We start from the raw sequence: 18,448 nt of genomic DNA, 5'->3' as shown, positions 1-18,448 counted from the left end.
TTTTTTTGGCGGAACCGGGGATTGAACTCAGGCTCTTGTGCTTGCCAGGGAAGCGCTTATTCCACTGAGCCATCTCTCCGGCCCCCTCGAGGAATATTTATTGACTATGTACTACATGTCTGGAAGCTGGTAGAAGAGAAACTAGTTTTTCTACTCAGTCAGAAGTTTTGGGGGACCGGGGAGATGGTTCAGTAGGATAAGCACTTGCCTGGCAAGCTCAAGAGCCTGAGTTTCAATCTCTGGTTCTGCAAAAAAAAAAAAAAAAAAAAGTAGTAGTTTTGGAACATCTTTTTCAAGCTTTTCCCCCTTACTCTGTGGTACTGTCTCATTGTGTATTCATTATTTAGCCAGAGCTGGCAGGCTGGGCTAGAATTAGGAATTTCCTGCCTCAGCCTCTGAGTAGTGGGGGCACATGCCACTCTGCCTGACTTCAAATTTATTTTTATTCTGGTCTAAATACATCACTGTATGTATGGCCTGCCAGATAGCTTAGTGGACTAAAATGCCTGCTTAGAGCGCAGAGGCTGGGTTTTGATCCTGAGCATGCCACGCCGGGCCGCCCCCGGGGACACACTAAGACTGTGATTGAGACGGCGTGTGGTGGCGCGTGCCTGTAGTCCCAGCACTTGGGAGGATGAAGACAGGAGAATCACTACGAGTCTGATCTATGTAGTGAGACTCTATATCCTGTACTAAAATACATTAAAAAATAAAATAAAATAAATACATCACTGTAAGAAGGGAGCATGGATACACATAACTATACACACAAAGATATGTACAACGCACAAACAGGCACAAACACAAATGCAATACACACTTGTGTACACACAAGTGTGTGTGCAGTTCTCCCTCTCTCCTCCCCGTTTGGCAATCTACATCCTGTCTTCCTGGCAGTGGTTATTTTTGAAAAACAAATAGGCTGTCCAGAATTAATTTTAACATCTACTTGTAGGGAGAGAAATGTAAGCAACATTAGACCTTCATCTGTGGAGAAAAGTCATCACTTCATCCCACTTAGCCATCTGCAAAGTTCAGGAAAACTGAGAATTCACTGATTGAGGAGGCCAATGAGGCAAATTTTAAGCTTTCTATTTTTTATTAATATATAAAATATGTACAGAAATAATGCAGGAAATTTAAATGAACAGCTGAGTGAATTTCCACAAAAATCAGTACAGCTGTGTGACCGGTACCCAGACCAAGGATAAAGAACCGGCCCTCTCTGGTCTGTGGCTGCTTATGTACCCCAATAACACCCTGCCTTCTTGGATTATGGACACATATTACTTATTTTTCAGCTTTGTGTATAAAGACAGTGCTATAGTACACACTTTAAACTTTTTTTTTAACTGAACACTGTATATCTCTCTAAGTCAATCTATGCGCTTATAGGTAGTAATAGCTTGTTTGTTCTTATAGAATATTTCATTATATGAATATATCATTTTCTTTTTTTTTTCTCCTCGAATGCCTTTAGGGCACTTTTGGCTGGCTGGAATGTGGTGGGGATCGAACTACAGCAACCTGAGGCTGAGAGCATTGTGGAAGCAGCCACTTAAAGAACTGAGCTAGGGCCAGGCCCCCTGAATATATCATTTTCATGAATTGAAAAAACCTTAATACTGTAAAGATGCCAATTTCCCCAAACTGATCTAGAGAATTAATGTCTTCCCAGTTTAATTATCAGCAAGATTTGATAGGAAGATTTGGTGAGAAGTGGAAATTGTCACTGCTGTTAGTGTGTCTATATATGAAAATTCAAAAGACCAAGAAAAGCCAAGATAATCTTGTAGAAAAATGAGGTTGGGGGACATACATGATCAGATATCAAGATTTACAAAGATCAGTAACTAAGAAAATGTGGTACTAATTCAAAGATAGACAATGGGATAGCATAAACTGTAAATGATTCCCTACCTTTGTAGTTGTCTGATTTATGACAAAGCTAACATCGCACAGCAGTGGGCAAAGTAGAGTCTTCAATAAGTGGTGCTGAGAAAATTGTTCATACTTACAGGGAAAGTAGCGGTCATAATCATGACCCCGACCTCACGTGTTAGGAAATGCTTCTGGATGTGCTGTAGGTCTCAGTGAAAAGCTAAATAATAAAGGTTCTAAAAGAAAACAGGAGACTACCCTCTTGGATGTGTACTCTAGAGGCAAAGATTTCTCAAGTACTGTTAGTTATAAAAGACAAACTTGGGGGCCAGGGAGATGGCTCAGTAGAATAAGCACTTGCCTGGCAAGGAGCCTGAGTTCAATCCCCAGTTCCGGAGGTGGTGGTGGAGGAGGAGGAGGAGGAGGAAGAGAGGAGGAAGAGAGGAGGAAGAGGAGGGAGGAGGAAGAAAGTAAAGAAAAAGAAAAAGGCAAACTTGATAAATTGAACTGCTTTAAAATTTAAAACTTTAGTTTAATAGAAGATCACAAAGACATTGAGAGCAACTGCCACAAAGGGAGGGTATTGGCAACTTATATATCCACACAGACTTGCTCCTCAAAATGGAAAAAAACAACTACAAATCATTATCAAACAATTTAAGAAATCGCTAAAGAACTTGAGCAGACACTAAAAATGTTAATAAATATGTAAAGAATTGCTCAACTTCATTAATAGGAAAATGTAAATTAAGAGAGAATAGGCAGGGCTGGTGAGATGGCTCAGTGGTCTAAAGCACCTACTTAGAACAAGCTTAGCAAAGCACAGGGACCACGGTTCAATCCCCCAGCACCACATGCCAGCCAGCCCCGCCCCCTGGTGGGCTGAGCTGGCCACACACACACACACACACACACACACACACACACATATAAATAAATAAAATTTTTTAAAAAAGAGAGAGAATAGGCAATTTAGTCCTGTTATAGTACATTAGAGAAAAAAGAGATTGAAAATACCAAGTCTTGGAAAGGACTCAGAAGCAGAACTTTTATGGTTGGGCAGTGCTGCTGGTTGGGCACTAATTTAGCACAACCGTTTTGCAAAAACCATTTACTACAATTGGCCATATTTATTCCTTATGACATAAAAATTCTTGATATCTGATCGTGTATGTCCCCTAAATTAGCTCAGTTGTTTAAGGGCCTGCTTAAGCAGTCAGGCTCAGGATTCTGTGGTTCAATCCCCAGATCCTCATGCCTCACCAGAGCTGCCCTTAAGGTATCCTGAGCCAGGCAAAAAAAATCCATCTCAACTTTTGGGGCTGGGGAGATGACTTAGTACTGGCAAGTGCAAGGGCCTGAGTTCAATCCCCAGTTCTGAAAAAAAAAATAAATTTATACCCAATAGAGGGGCCGGGGAGATGGCTCAACAGAATAAGAGCTTCCCTGGCAAGCGCAAGGACCTGAGTTCAATCCCCAGTTCTGGAAAAAAAAAAAAAAAAAATTATACCAAATAGAAACACATAATTATGTATATAAAAGGAAATGTACAATATTGCATATACCAGCTCTATTTCTAGTAGCCAAAAAGTCCTTCAACCTCAGAATAGATATTGTTTACTATTTTAGTTTTTATTTTTATAGGAATTCTACAATGGTTGTTATATCGCATATTGTTGTCTTCAGAGTAGTTGTTCAGATTACCAGATATATTATTGAAAAATAAAAAAAAATAAAACAGATTATCAGATATAAGCATGCATGCAAATTGGTTAAAACAATTAAAGAAGAGGAAAAAAATTAGACATTAACTGTTCCTTTCAGTAGACCAGTAGAAATCAGCAGTACAAGTATCCCAGCTATCCTGTGTATACACATATATATTTTTTCCCTCTCTTCTTTCTTTCTTTTCTCCTTTCCCTCATCCCAGTTGTTCCTTCCCTTTGAGCAGTTTCTTTCCCTTTCACAGTATCTATTGCATCTTTTGGATTGTACTTATTTTTTCAAGAGCTGGGGAGATAGCTCAGCAGCGTACCTGCCTGCTTGGGAAGCACAAGGTCCTGAGTTCAGTGCCTGGTGCACCCCCCCCATTTTTTTTCTCTCTTTTTTTGGGGGGGGCGGAACTGGGGATTGAACTCAGGCCCTTGTCCTTGCCAGGGAAGCGCTTATTCTGCTGAGCCATCTCCCTGGCCCCCTTTTCTCTTACTTTTTCAGGTTCTTACATTAGGGAGACAATTCCTTGTGTTTATTTATTTATTTATTTTTATTTTAATTTTATTTATTGTGTGTGTGTGTGTGTGTGTGTGTGTGTGTGTGTGTGTGTGGTCAGCTCAGCCCACCAGGGGGCGGGGCTGGCTGGCATGTGGTGCTGGGGGATTGAACTGTGGTCCCTGTGCTCTGCTTGGCTTAGCTTGTTCTAAGTAGGTGCTTTAGACCACTGAGCCATCTCACCAGCCCTCCTTGTGTTTATTTTGAGTATTATTTGGTATTAATTTTTCTGATTTTTTGAGGGCAATACTGTTTTTAGATAATTGATGTCCAGGCTTTTTTCTTTTCTAATTTAGGGCTATAAGTTTCCTTTGGCTGTACCCCATAACTTTGATGTGGTATGCATGTGTATGGTGTGCCAGGCCCAAAGTTGGTGTGACCCTCTCTGGCCTTGGAATGAAGATGTACTGTGGTGGAGAAAGAGAGGTGACAGGGAGCCAGTTGCCAGTGTGAGCCTTGTGCCACTGTGGCGTGGCGAGACTGGCTCCAACAGGAGCAAACGAGAGCACATGAGGGCACCAGAGGATTCATGTACTCATCTGGTCCCCGGGCTGGGGAGGGAAATGAGAGCGGTGGGAGAAGCAAGCCTCCGCAGCTGGAGACCATGAGGACGTATGAAGAAAATAGAATCCGGGGCAGGGGATTCTACTTAGGGTTAGTAACATGCACTAAGCTAGATCCACTCACTTACTGAGAGCTCACGGCTGCGGTTGTTGTTGTTTTCTTAATCCCACCTTGCTGAAATCATCTGCTGTGCTGTGACACTGAGCTTGTGTCTCCCAGGGGAAACGCTTGGGGAAGATCTATCTCTTCTTCCCCACAGTATGACATCGATGACCATTTTCTGGGAGTTCTAGTGTCTCAAGTATATCTTCATAAGATTTTTCAGTTGTTTATTTAAAACATGCTGAGCCCATTAGTTCATAAGTATGGCTCCCCAAGGCCATTTGTAGTCTACGGCCATACAACCTTGAATGCTCCTGATCTCGTCTGATCTCGGAAGCTAAGCAGGGTCGGGCCTGGTTAGTACTTGGATGGGAGCCCAAAGCCATTTGTAGAAGGGACTGCATCTTAGAAACTTCACACTCCCAGTGCCCAGTACACTACTTAATAGCTGTTCACTAAATATTGAAAGAATAACGCTTTGAATGTTCTTCGGTGATGACTTACGTCTGAAATCTATCTATCTATCTATCTTTCTTTCTTTCTTTCTTTCTTTCTTCCTTCCTTCCTTTCTTTCTTTCTTGTGGAACCGGGAATTGAACTCAGGCCCTTGTGTTTGCCAGGGAAGCACTTATTCCACTGAACCATCTCCCTGGCCCCTGAAATATTTCTATTTAACATTGAAAAGTATTCTGCATTGGATGTCACATACATGCTACATGGAGGATCATGTAGCATGACTTTTTTGTGTTTCTCAGGTTTTCTGGAGACAGAGTCTTGTTCTAGTTCAGGCTGGCTTTGCATTCTCTGTGTCCCAGGCTGGCCTGAAACTCACGAGGATACTCCCGCCTCAGCCTCCAGAGCGCTTAGATTATAGGCATGTGCTGTCATGCCCTGCAGTTGTTTTGTATTAACTTGGAGCAAGGATCTTGCAGAGCCTTCAAGGAAGTGCTCAGAAGAGGAGACGATTGTGGTTTTGGCCGGGTCCTGGCCTTAGGCGCCGCAGTGCTGCACTGAAGTGAAACTCTGCTCCTGAGCCTGGGGATGAGCCTCTAGTTTGTAGGCTTTGGATGAGCCTCCATCATGGCTTTGGATTTGAATGACCTCTGGAAGGGTAAAGAATCTCTCCCACAAGTACATGTACTTGGTCATACTAATGAAGAGGAGAAAAAATTATCCAAGCTCCAAAGACCTCTCCTCTGGAGAATGGGAGAACTTCTCTTAAGCTCATGAAAGTTGGGGTGAATGGCAGCTTAGAAGCTGTAAAACAGAACACATTCAGTCCATTCCAGTTCTTAAATTGCTCACTTTGTCAAATCAAAGGAGGTTCATGCTAGAGGGTTTCCTAGAGACCAGATGGTTTTGGCCTTTTGTTTTGTGGTTAACTGAGGCCCTGAAGGGACTTGCTCAGGCTCCTCTGCCATTGGCTGCAGTTCTGGAGTCTCCTGCTGTATCATTTTGCTCTGAGATGTAATTCTGGTCCTTGGCTTATGTATTCATTACTTAATGGACCCCTCTCCCATACTGCAAGGGCGAGTTCTGGCAAAGAGCTTACAACCCCACTGGAAAGAGGCCACCGAAGCAGCCGATGGAGCCAGGTCCTGTCTGCTAGCTGCTCCAAGAGTCCATAGACTTCTCAGCTGCATCTCCTCTTTCTCATTCTCTATTGAAGTCTGAGCCATCCTTCACAGAGCCAACCATGGCAGGCTCCCTGAAGGTTCCCCTGCTCACTCTTAACCACTGGAAGGCTTACTCCTCTGAGCTTCTCTTATGCAGAGAGAACAAGAGCAGGTGCTAGCTGCATGGGCATGTACTGGCTGGACAAACTCAGCAGCATCTTCCCCATTCCTTCCCACATGTACTGTGCTAAGAGGGACCATCTAGGAGAGGGGCCTGGTCATGCCCTGTACCCCAGTGCACCAAAGGATTTCAGGAGGGAAATGGTCAGTGTTGTTACAACCCTGTGGGGGGCCACAGCCATGTGCACTTGGCATTTGCAGATGTAGCCTGAGAGCCCTTGGTGTGACAATGCTGGCCTCTTCACCAAAACATTCATTTTGAAATTTCTTATAAGTCATGGACATCAGCATCATTAAACTGTTCTCTCTTAGCCTTGCTCCCCCAAGTTCTATACTGAGAGGTTGGCATATTTTGGGACAAGAGAGTTTCTTTTGTGTGTTTTGGCTGGTCTGTGCCCTGTCCTGCTGTGGCCCACATTGCCTCTGTTTCCCTTCAGTTTGACTCTCCAGAGCCCCAAGTTCCTAAGTATTATCAGCACTCCTGTATTCTCAAGTCCCTAAGTACCATCAGTTTCTAGTCCTTGCCACTTCTCTACTTCCCCCTGTTGTGCCTTTGCTTCCCATAATGCAGCGAAGCAGCAGGCATGTTTTCATCAGTAACATGGAGAAATGGGAGGAGCATAAAGACTCTGGATGTAGGAGGCTCTGAAAAGGGCAGCTGTGGTTATAGTTGAATAGGGTCCTGCTGACTCATCCCTAGCTTCCCTTTTGTTCAAGGGTCAGAACCATCCCAGCACTCAAAATGACATTGGAATTGCCCTCAACAAATGACTAGTAGGCTTTGACCTGACAAACATGGCAGAAACAGAAAGAGCCAGATGGCATAAGAACATTGACATATGTCGTGTACCAGGGCCAGCACTACTGGGGTTCCTAGAAGATAAACTGCGGGCAAATGGAGAGATGAAAAGGAAAACTAGAGTTGACAAGAGCTGCATCATTCATCCAGTTGGTTCATCCAAAATATTGCAAGCTAGGGGCCAGACACTGCCAGAGACACTAAGTGTCACCACAGAGAGATAACATACATGTCCATCTTCTGGAATGTGAAGCTAGGAAGGGGAGACCAAAAACACATGAGATGCTTATTGGAAGAGTTCAGCCCTGGCCAGCATTCTGCTTCTGCCATTAACTGCTTCTAAGACTTTGGGCCAGCAGCCTTGTCATTGTGTGTGGAGGTAACCCCACCTGCTTACCTGAGCCAGTGGCTGGGTCAGCTCTGATTGAGGACCCGTGCAGCCCCTGCCAGCAGGAACTGAAATGTGGGAATTGACGATGTCAGGGTAGCAGCAAGAACTGTTGTTTGGTTCACGACACTTTGGGGCCAAAAGAGCCATTGCCCAGTTCTGTGATGCCAGAAGGTGTCCCAGTCATCCATAATGGGTTACATTTTGACAAGAAGTCATGTAGTCTCCTTATGGTGAGTCATTGCCCGAAAGCGTACACTTTAAACTTTACCTTAAAATTTAGTATTTCAGGGCCGGCCAAATAGCTCAGCAGATTAAAGTGCCTGCAAGCAGGTACAGGGGCTGGGCATTCCATCCCTGGGCCTGCGGTGCCAGCCCTGTCAATTGAGACTGGGCATGGTGGTGCGCACCTGTAATCCCAGCTCTTGGGAGGCTGTAAACAGGTAGATCACTAATAGTCTGACCTAGTAGTGAGACCCTGAACACCCTGTAGACCCTTCCCTGAAATACAGAAAAAAAATTAGTATTTCAAATCTTCAAACAAGCTAAGTAAATTCATAACCCTAAATATTTTTAATTGTGGCAAAGTATATACTACATATAATTTGCCATTTTAATCATATATATATGTATATATATACATATATATATATATATATATATATATAATCAGTGGAATTAAGTATATTCCTATTGTTTTGTATCGTTCAGAAGTTTTTCATCATCCCAAATTGAAATATGAGGCTGAATTAGGCTTGTTTTGCTGGCATAATGCTTTCAAATTCCATCCATGTTATAACAAATGTTTATAACATTTCTAAATACCAAAGTGTGTGTTTTGTGGCTAAAGTTTGTAGTAGTGGGGCCAACAGAGCTGTGGGTCTTCTGTAGCAGGAAAGGTAACCTGCAGATGACAGCATGCAGGAAGTGAGACTACCTTGCCAAGAGCATGTCTAAAATTACAGGCTGTGGGCTGGGGATGTAGCTCAGTGGCCAAGCACGAGGCCATGAGTTCAATTCCCGGAATATAAATCCCTTAAACGAATGTTGGGCTCAAGCACTGTGTTTCAGGAGGTCTGTGAGGCCCAGACCTGTCTAACCTGGGTGCATCAAGGAGCTGTGAACTCTCTTCCCTAAAGGAGTCATAGCCTGAGGGTTTCTCAGTGAACTTTAGGAGGCAGAGATGTTTGTGCCTGAAAAGTAAAAGCTAAACCTAGTGAGGGTTTTACACAAGCAGAGTTGAGCACCACACAAACACTGCCCACACTGGATTCTACCACTAACTCATGCAAAACAGTCCTCACTCAGCAGCCTGTCTGCACTCCTACTGTGTGACATTAGGTGAACTCCTCACCACTGGGTGGAGAATAGAGGTGCCCCTCCTCCACCTCCATGGCCCTGAAGCTGCCCCAGGCGAGGTGGGAAGGTGGCAAGGTGAAAGGTTGGACCTGGAGACCTGCACAGAATGCTGACTGTACAACCACAGAGTGATGTAGACCTCTAAGAGCAGGGTGATGCCGATTGGTTCTAGAAGGTTCACATCCTTGGAGATTTGAGAAAACCAGAGGCTGAAGATAGCATTATCTTCCTTTGATCCAGCTGTGTCTTGGGTGGTTTAGAAGGTGGCAATCAGAATAAATGCTGCCAGGAACAGTGCTATGCTTATGACCAGCCATTGGGATGAGAGGACAGTGGTGGCACTGATAAGGCACTGAGGACTCCTGGGTGCCAGTAGATGTACCAAGCACTCCACAAGCAATGACACTTTGACTTCCCCCATCTACCCAAGAAGGCATGTGTGGTTATTGTCCTGACCTAACAGAGAAGGACAATGAAGCCCTGAGAGGCTGAGTCACATGCCTGATAGGCCACTGGGCCAGGATGAGCTCTTGGCGGCTCTCACTGCAGCTTGGCTGGACAATGAGCTGACTCCTGCCTCCTCCTGATCAGCCGTAACAGCGGCCATCCTTGCCACTTTCCCAAGGGGTCACAGAGTCCAAATACCTCTTTCAACAAAGCTCTTCCCAAATCCTCTGTCCAGAAAGGTCCTTCAGATATGAATGCTTCTCAAAGGGAAGATTGGGGCCTAGGTCCTTTTACTCTCACAGGAGCCCTCCCACTCCAAACAGAGCAGAGCTACTGCTGTGTGGCTTCTGGGTTGAAGGGGAAACATTACCCTTTTCCTGCTCTGGCAACATCTGATTGTATTTAAGCTACACCTCCAGGGGCAGCCCAAGCTAGGGAATCCCTCACCACAGGGCGGGCCCATTCTGCAGGGTGCTCAGCGAGGCTGAGGTGGGCTGTATCCACATGGTTCTTTCTTCCATCCTTGACACCTGCCACCAGCCATAATGCCTCCTCAGATTTTTTTTCATAATTTTATTGAGAAACAAATAGCAATGAGACAGTTTCAAATCAAATTGGTATGACAGTTTCAATAATTAATGCATTGCATACTGTCTTCCTTGTGGTTATTTGCTGTGTAAGATGCAGACGTGATATCCTATTTACAAACATTATTAGAACAGGGCCAGGGAGATGGCTCAGTAGGATAAGCATTTGACTGGCAAACGCAAGGATCTGAGTTCAATCCCTGGTTCCGCAAAAGAAAAAAAAAAAAAAAAGTATTACAACAAATTCCTCTATTCACTGAATTAAGACAATGTAGCTATATGTCTATCCTAACCATTCTGAATACATAGATACAAAATGGTCATTCATCTGTATCCCCTTTTTTTTTAGTTCTGTCACTTAAATATTATAGGTATGTGAACTCAGCAAAATATTCCAAAATAGTCCAGTAGTCCATAATAGTATTGGGTCTTCCTCTTGACTGGCAATGTCAGAAGTTGTTGACCTGAGCCCCCTACAGCTCAACATAACAACATGGCTTTACTTTTAAATAAAAATGAAGTATAGGGCTGGTGAGATGGCTCAGTGGTCTAAAGCACCTACTTGGAACAAGCTAAGCTTTGCAAAGCACAGGGACCGCGGTTCAATCCCCAGCACCACATGCCAGCCAGCCCCGCCCCCTGGTGGGCTGAACTGGCCACACACACACACACACACACACACACACACACACACAAAATAAATAAATAAATGTTTTTTAAAAAAAGTATAAAAAGTAAAGCCTCCTCAGATTTTCTATTAAATAATGAAAAAGGCAAAGAAGGAGGTGGCATCCAGTAGGGAAGAAGGACACAGCAAGTGTTATTTGTGCCACAAAGGCATCTGTGTTGTTGGAATGCTTGCAGCGCCCATGCTTGCCCCAACTCCACCTGCCCAGAATGGTGGAGGACTGATCCAAGACCAATAGTCGCAAACACCTGCAATGGTGAACCTTCCTCTGTGTGCCTCATGAGTCGCCTCCAGAGACAGGCATACATTAAGTTTGAGTAAATATTCATCCAGGGGAACCAGAATGCACTCATCGCTCTTCCTACCTCCTCTCTCACAGCTCCACAGCACCCCTGACCCAGCAAGTGGGGCCACTGCTGTGAAGAGGTGGGGGAATCTCAGGCATTGCAAGAGCTCCCAGAACCCAATGGTGCTGGGTGAATTAGCAGTCATCCCCAACTGAGGCAGGACTTGGGGCCAACGCACGTTAGGTCCAGCTGGGACAGGGAGTGATTTGGACTCTTGATTCATGGAAAAATGATCTGCCAGTGCTCTTGGCTGCCCTTGCCCAGGACCTGCCTCCAGGGAATGAGTATGCATTTCCAGAGGGACCTGGAAAGAGTGTTCCCCATCATCTCCATTTGTGAAATGATCATTTTGCCAAGCAAATTATTTCAAAACAAAGAGTCCAGCTGCATGTCTGTAGATGCATGAACTTTTAAAGACAATGTAATCTCCAGTCAGCCCTGACCTTCAGCCTTTGTGGAAATTATGCAGGGATTAGCATTGATACTAACTGTAGCAGACTTGAGAGTGAAACCAGGCAGGAAGCTAGCTATCCACCCCTCCATGTTCCTTTTCCTCAAAATATAAGGGGAAAAGGTTTGAAGAGCCAGACGTGGTCACTCACTGCAAGGGCAATGCTTGAGGAGCCCGAGGGCCAGGGTTTAAGTTCTGGCTAATCAGATGATACCTGTTATGTGTACCCCACAGGAAGTTGGTGAGAAAATGTGGATTGAAATCCTTCCTGGGGCTGGGGAGATGGCTCAGTGGAATAAGCGCTTCCCTGGCAAGCACAAGGGCCTGAGTTCAATCCCCGGTTCCACCAAAAAAAAAAAAGAAATCCTTGGTAAATGACATGTGTTCCCACCAGTCACACTATCCATATTTGTTTGACACTTGCTGTGTGCACAGTGGTAGATGTGAAGGGAAATGGAACTACTCACCTCATTATAGTCCTTGGGGTATCTTTGACTTTGCCAATGTCGTCATAAGTTGACACACACTCCCCAGAGATACCCAAGCATCATCTACTCCTACGAGGTACCACTAGTCTCCATGGGGTGGCTTTCAGTGGTCCCAGTTCACTCCAGAACGGAGTTTTCTGAAGGCCTTCTATTTTCCTTTGTGTCTCTGCTAAGCTTTTCCAAGGAGCACTGCTTTCTGAACCGGGACATAGGACACAGGTGGATTTCACTCTTCCTTTGCTTACGGCTATATAACATCACTGGTGGTAAGTGCCACCCATGTGACAGTATATATGGGAAAGTGGTTGGGGACCTGCCCCACCCTCCAGCCATTCCCTGGAAGCACTAGGAGATAGTGCCAAAGAATCCATCAGGGTCTAGCTTGTGGCCCACCACAAGGCCACATGGGAATCCCTTCTAGGTCACTGGTTTGGCAGTTTGGGAGAAAATTAAATTAATTGAACATTTCACCCCTGTCACTCACATTCTTCAAATTCTCTGGAGAGGCAATAGGAATTTTTCTGTATTGTAGATCATATTCATCAACCAGATATTGGTTCTTTAGGTTGATGACTGTGCTGCTCAGACTTTATGGCCTGTTTTTCAATGTACTATTTAACCTGGCTCCACCCTTCACACCGATTCCTGGGCTGTATGGAGTAACATAATACCATTCAGCCTCTCTTTGGTCTCCCTTTATTCTGGTTAACACTAATGGTCCCATCCCAACTTTCATTTCACGTCACCTTTAAAATTGTTTTTTATTTCTTATTTTATTTTAAAATTATTTATTTATTTATTTATTTATTTATTTATTTGATACAGGGTCTCACTATGCAGCTCTGACTTGTAGTAATCCTCCTGTTTCAGCACTGGGATTATAGGCATGCACCACCACACCCAATTTTGGTGGTTGGCAGGGCACAAGCGGGCACAGCATGTGGTACTGGGGATCAAACCCAGGTCCTTGCACTTGCCAGGCAGGCAATTAAACCACTAAGCTATCTATCTCAGTCCTCATGTCATTTTTTTATTGTACATACCTGAAACTTTCAGTCCCACTGGAACAAATGTAAAGCAAAGAACGGGACCAGGAGAGGACTTTGCTGCAATTTATTGGGCTTATTGAACTGGTTTTACCAGGTATAACAGACTTGAACAAAATGCTCTCAATTCCCTTTTACTACATATATTGGAATAATTCCCTGTGCACTAACAACATGTTTTCTTTCATTGCATCTATCATGGGGACAAATTCTTTCATTGATAACATCTGAGAGACAAGTTGTTCAGTTTACCTGAAAACTAAGTCTGTGTCCCAGAGCCAGGCTTTCGTTCTCACGTTGTCATATCCTGGGCATGGAGGAAGGCATCAGGACCTTGGAAAGAGGAAGAGAATATTAGGGAGTGTGTTCTTGGCAGTCCAAGAGCTCAGCCCTGAGATCTTTGCTCCTTAAAGATCTCCTTAAACATGTGAAAGCTTTTTCAAAGCCATGTATAGCTATCTTGAGTAATAAGTAGCTCTAAAAATCAAGCATGGCTGATGGAGCCAGGGAATTTTGTCCAGATTGCCTATAGACACTTCAGTCACACTGACAGTCTCACTCCAAACCTCCTCTGCCAGGCAGGACTTCAATGAGGTGGCTGTGAGCATGTGGGATGCGGATTTGTCCCTTAAGCACACTTATGGCTACCCAGTGACCTGGGAGGAAGACGCACAGGAAAGTGTGGGAAGAAAGGTAGACAGACACAGATTTTAACTGAACCACAGCGCAGCCTAAATAACTTATTTCCCTCTTGTTTGCAAAAACTTTGGGTAATACCATTAGGATGGAAGTAGGTATGATCAGAGTGCTCAGACCTGCCTGCTGAGGACCACTGATGGCTTCTGCTCGAGCGAAAGTCTCCAGGAGCCTGCCAGGGTTTGCTGGACAGTGTTGTCTCTTTGTAGGGCTGTTGGTGGTATAATTATTTAAAAATAATTGAAGTTAAGTTTAAAAGCATATACATGCTTTTAAGAAAATTTTTGGGCCAGCCAAATAGCTCAGCGCATTAAAGTGCCTGCAAGCAGGTGCAGGGGGCAGGGTTTGATCCCCAGGCCTGCCATGCCAGCCCCTCCCCTGGGGCTCACTGAGATGGCAATTGAGACTGGGTGTGGTGGTATGTGCCTATAATCCCAGCTCTTGGGAGGCTGTAAACAGGTGGATCACTACGAGTCTAATCTAGTAGTGAGACCCCGAATACCCTACAGACCCTTCCCTAAAAAATACAAAAAGAAAGAAAGAAAGAAAGAAAGAAAGAAAGAAAGAAAGAAAGAAAGAAAGAGAAAGAAAGAAAATTTTCTACTGAAGTGGAAGTCCAGCGCAGAGTGCATTCACTCATTCCTTTGGAAGTTTATTTGTATAAGTTTAAAGGGGAATTAATTTGGAGCATTAAAAAAATGGACTCTACACACAACTACGGCAGTTCTGAAGTATCTTTTTTCAGCCAAACCACAAACCTACTCTTTCTCTTCTCAAGGCTTCTGTTGTCTTCCTTTACCTTCAGCAAGTGACAGTTTTTGAAGTTCTGTTACAAATAAAACCATAAACATGTCCCCTTTCCACTTCTCCCAAGTCAAGGATCTGGAGGAATTAAAGCACATTAACTTCTTTCCTGCATCCTGGCTCATCCGGGTTACAGCAAACCATTACTACATGGTAAGTCAACTCTGAAAAGAACAGTTATCCAAATCTCTTATCTCTCTGACTTTTTCTTTCTGGAGATGGAGCTCACATTTGATAACTTTGGGCCTTTTTGAGGTCAGGACCTACCTGGCTCCCCCTTTAGGGCAAACAGGGAAAGCCAATCCTAAGGAAAAAAGGGAAGAGGCCCAGGCTTATAATATAGATATTAGACCTCTGCTCTGGTTGGTCTGGTGAGTTAGATGGGGCGGAAGAACGCTGTTCATGTCCCGACCTAATTGGTCCCTGCCAGACACAGGTACTATGTATGTACTTGGGGTTGAAAAATTTTGAGATGCAGAGAAATAAAGAAAATGCTCTCAGATCTACCACTCAAACACAACCACTATTAAAATCTCAATGTATATATTAATTTTTAGTTTTCTAAAAAGTATGTAAAACATTCATTTTAATTCACTTCTTAAAGCCATTTTTAGTAGCTCCAAACTCTTCCACCAAGAGGATATGACATAGAAAATTCTACTTTGTTATTTGAAAAATATGGTAAATTTTAAAATCTTAAAATCTTATAACAGTAAAAGACATGTTGCCAACAACATTGAGATACATGTGTTCAAGGCTAGGGGGAGTAATTCGAGTATTTTTAGAGGAGTTCATAACCATGCATCTTTAACCACAAGAGATTTTAAAATCTAAACATTCACTGTATTTGATTATCACCCCATCCCGATCAAATTTTACAATTTTGTCAAATAAAAACATTATGATGCATCTCCATCTACTTATTCACTGGATCTGACACAATACAACTTCTGGTTCCTCTGCAAGGTCAAGATGACTAGGAATGGTAAATATTTTGAGTCAGCTCAGGACATCAAAGCATTCATAACTGCACGGCTAAAGAAACTCACAAAAAATAAAAGGCTTCCAGCCCTGCTTCAGCAAGTGGTGCTAATGAGGGATAATTGTGTTCAAACTGAGAGGAATTCTTTTGAAAGGGATTAATGGCAACAGGTCTTATACTAAACTTTTAAAATTTTAAACATTTATCATATTTTTTTGTTATGCTCATTTGGTGCTTTCTAATTGTTTATTTTTAAAATCAACATTCAACATTCAGGGGAATGTATTTTCTTTTCTTTCTTTTTTTTTTTTTTTTTTTTTGCAGAACCAGGGATTGAACTCAGGCCCTTGCTCTTGCCAGGGAAGCGCTTAATCCACTGAGCCATCTCCCCGGCCCCAAGGAACATATTTTCACATGATTGTTTATTATACTTTGAGTTATTTTGTTATAGAAGATTCTTAACAGTAGAAATGCTGGCACTAAAAGGAAGTATATGTTTGTTCTTGATACATATTAACAATTGGGGGAACCAAATTATTCTTTCCCCATAAATAAGTGAACACGTGTTACTTTGTACATCCTTAGGCATGTAGAACATTTTAATTTCAAATCACTTTTGCTAACTGAGAAAGGAACAACGGCATCTGATTTTTATCACATATTTTCTTTATTACAGTAAATATGAATATTTTACCATGTTGCATGTCCCCTTTTGTGAATTGTCCACACCAGCTGTCATACTTAAGTGCTTTCAAGCATGCATTTTTAGAGATGAAACAAGACAGTGTTTGAGTTCTGAAGAAACATGAATCACTAGCTCAGATTCAACAAGCACAACAAGTACCTATTGTAGTATGCAAACCATTGGTCCAAGCTCAGTACTTCCTGCCCACGAGACAATGAAGCCACAGAACAGTGCTGCTCTGGATGTAACTCAGAACTATGCTGTAACAGAGCAGCAGCAGGGACAGCCTTTGCAGCTAATAGCTCAGACAATCCTCCGACTCCCTCCTCTGGCCTTCTGAGCCTGCCCACCTCCTTCCTTTTGCTCCCAAATGCCACCCTCCCAGTATCTACTCCCCCCACTTCCAGGCTTTAGCATGAAGCCTGCCATGGGAGGCCTTCCTTGTTCTTGACTTTATGACCATAGTCCTTCTCAGCTTCATGACGGGGCCACTGATGAACATAGTGTATTTACCTAGTAGGACTTTTCTTTCTCTAGTGGTATCTGTCTTTCTTTACTCTCTCCAAGTTCTGGAAGCATGAAGCACAATATATGGCACATAGTGTGTTTTCAATAAATGCTTGTTGGGGCCAGGGAGATGGCTCAGTGGAATAAGTGCTTACCTGGCAAGCACAAGGGTCTGAGTTCTCAAAAAAAAAAAAAAAATGCTTGTTAATCAGATAAATAACTGAATGGAGGGTCTGGAGAGAGAACTGTCCTCCCAGTACTATGGGGTGGGGGACTCAGGGGTTGACACTAGGACATGACAAGAGGGGCTCCCTTCTATGCCTTGGGTTATTGGTAAACTGTGTGCATTTCCCTTTTAGCTGGAGAACGGGGGTGATATGGTTCATCTGAAAGATCTATCCACCCAGGCTGTGAGGTTTGGGCTGCTCTTTTACAAGGTACTGAAAATGACCCAAAGGGAAAGTCTCTCTCTCTCTCATTCCTCCGGTGCCTGATTAAGAATGCTTATAGGAGGGCCAGGGAGATGGCTCAGTGGAATAAGCACTTCCCTAACAAGCACAAAGGCCTGAGTTCAATCCCTGGTTTGACCAAAAAAAAAAGAAAGAAAAGAAAAAGAAATTATAACAAGCGCAAGTGCCTGAGTTCAATCCCTGTCCCCCCCCAAAAAAAGAACGCTTATAGGGCAACCCATGATCACTCTTCTCTTGTTAAATCAAACAACATCCAATGTGTGTGCCCCCAAACTTCCCATCGACTATTCTAGTTTCCCCAGGGTGAAGCAGTTTTCCTGGGATTCAAGACTTTTCATTCTAAAACCAGGAAAGGCCTGGGAAGACTATGGTGGGTTAATCCCCATATTCCCTGCAAAATCAGCAGCTACCAACTGGCTCAACAAGCCTCCTTCCATGCGCACGGTGAAAAGCTTCAGGGGCGAACTCATTCTGGGCAGCTATTTGGATGGACCCCTTAGTCGAGCAGCAAACAGGTCACAGAGCTCCAGTACGAGGCATCTTGGCATGCAGCCCCAGGGGAGTGTCTGGCTTTGGTGACTGTGCTGTCTTGAGTTCCTTACGGTAGCCACAGTTCCCCAAAGATTGCTGCTCTCCTTTGACTGTTTAAAGGTGTCCAACACAGTACTGGTCTTAAAAGACTTTATATTTGGAAACTCAGGGCTCTGAATCAAGCATCCAAGAGACTATGTGGGTCAGTCCTCTAGTTTCAGAAACCCACCTGAGTAGGTACACTAATGTACTGCGGGGTCAGGGTTTGTTACAAGTACCATGAACATGACGTCTCTTAGGCCTATCAAATTAAAGCAAAGTGTTTTCTGTTAAAGGTCTGCAAACCACAAGTCATCGAAGAATACGCTTTACTCGGGGCCGGGAAGGCAGCTCAGTAGAATAAGTGCTTGCCTGGCAAACACAAGGGCTTGAGTTCAAACTCCACTTCCACAAAAAAAAAAAAAAAAGAATACACTTTACTCATTCTTTCCTCAATGAAGAATATGCAAAGTAGTAGGGCCAGGGAGATGGCTCAGTGGAATAAGCGCTTCCCTGGCAAGTG

The 18,448-nt window shown here is 43.6% G+C and overlaps 1 protein-coding gene across 1 annotated transcript in view; it reads left to right on the top strand.

Annotated features, from left to right (window-relative positions):
- The window catches only part of Btbd16 (BTB domain containing 16), a 72,162-nt gene that overhangs the window by 46,194 nt on the left and 7,520 nt on the right, over positions 1–18,448 (top strand). Inside the window, exons 11-13 of the mRNA XM_023709077.1 lie at positions 12,340–12,431; positions 14,782–14,864; positions 17,245–17,322. Coding sequence (XP_023564845.1) covers positions 12,340–12,431; positions 14,782–14,864; positions 17,245–17,322 — 253 coding nt within the window. The remainder of the gene's footprint in view (positions 1–12,339; positions 12,432–14,781; positions 14,865–17,244; positions 17,323–18,448) is intronic.

This window comes from Octodon degus, unplaced genomic scaffold (genome assembly GCF_000260255.1).
Source record: "Octodon degus isolate 3935 unplaced genomic scaffold, OctDeg1.0 scaffold00010, whole genome shotgun sequence".
In the NCBI taxonomy this organism is placed as follows: domain Eukaryota; kingdom Metazoa; phylum Chordata; class Mammalia; order Rodentia; family Octodontidae; genus Octodon; species Octodon degus.
This window is presented reverse-complemented; position numbering and strand designations above follow the sequence as displayed.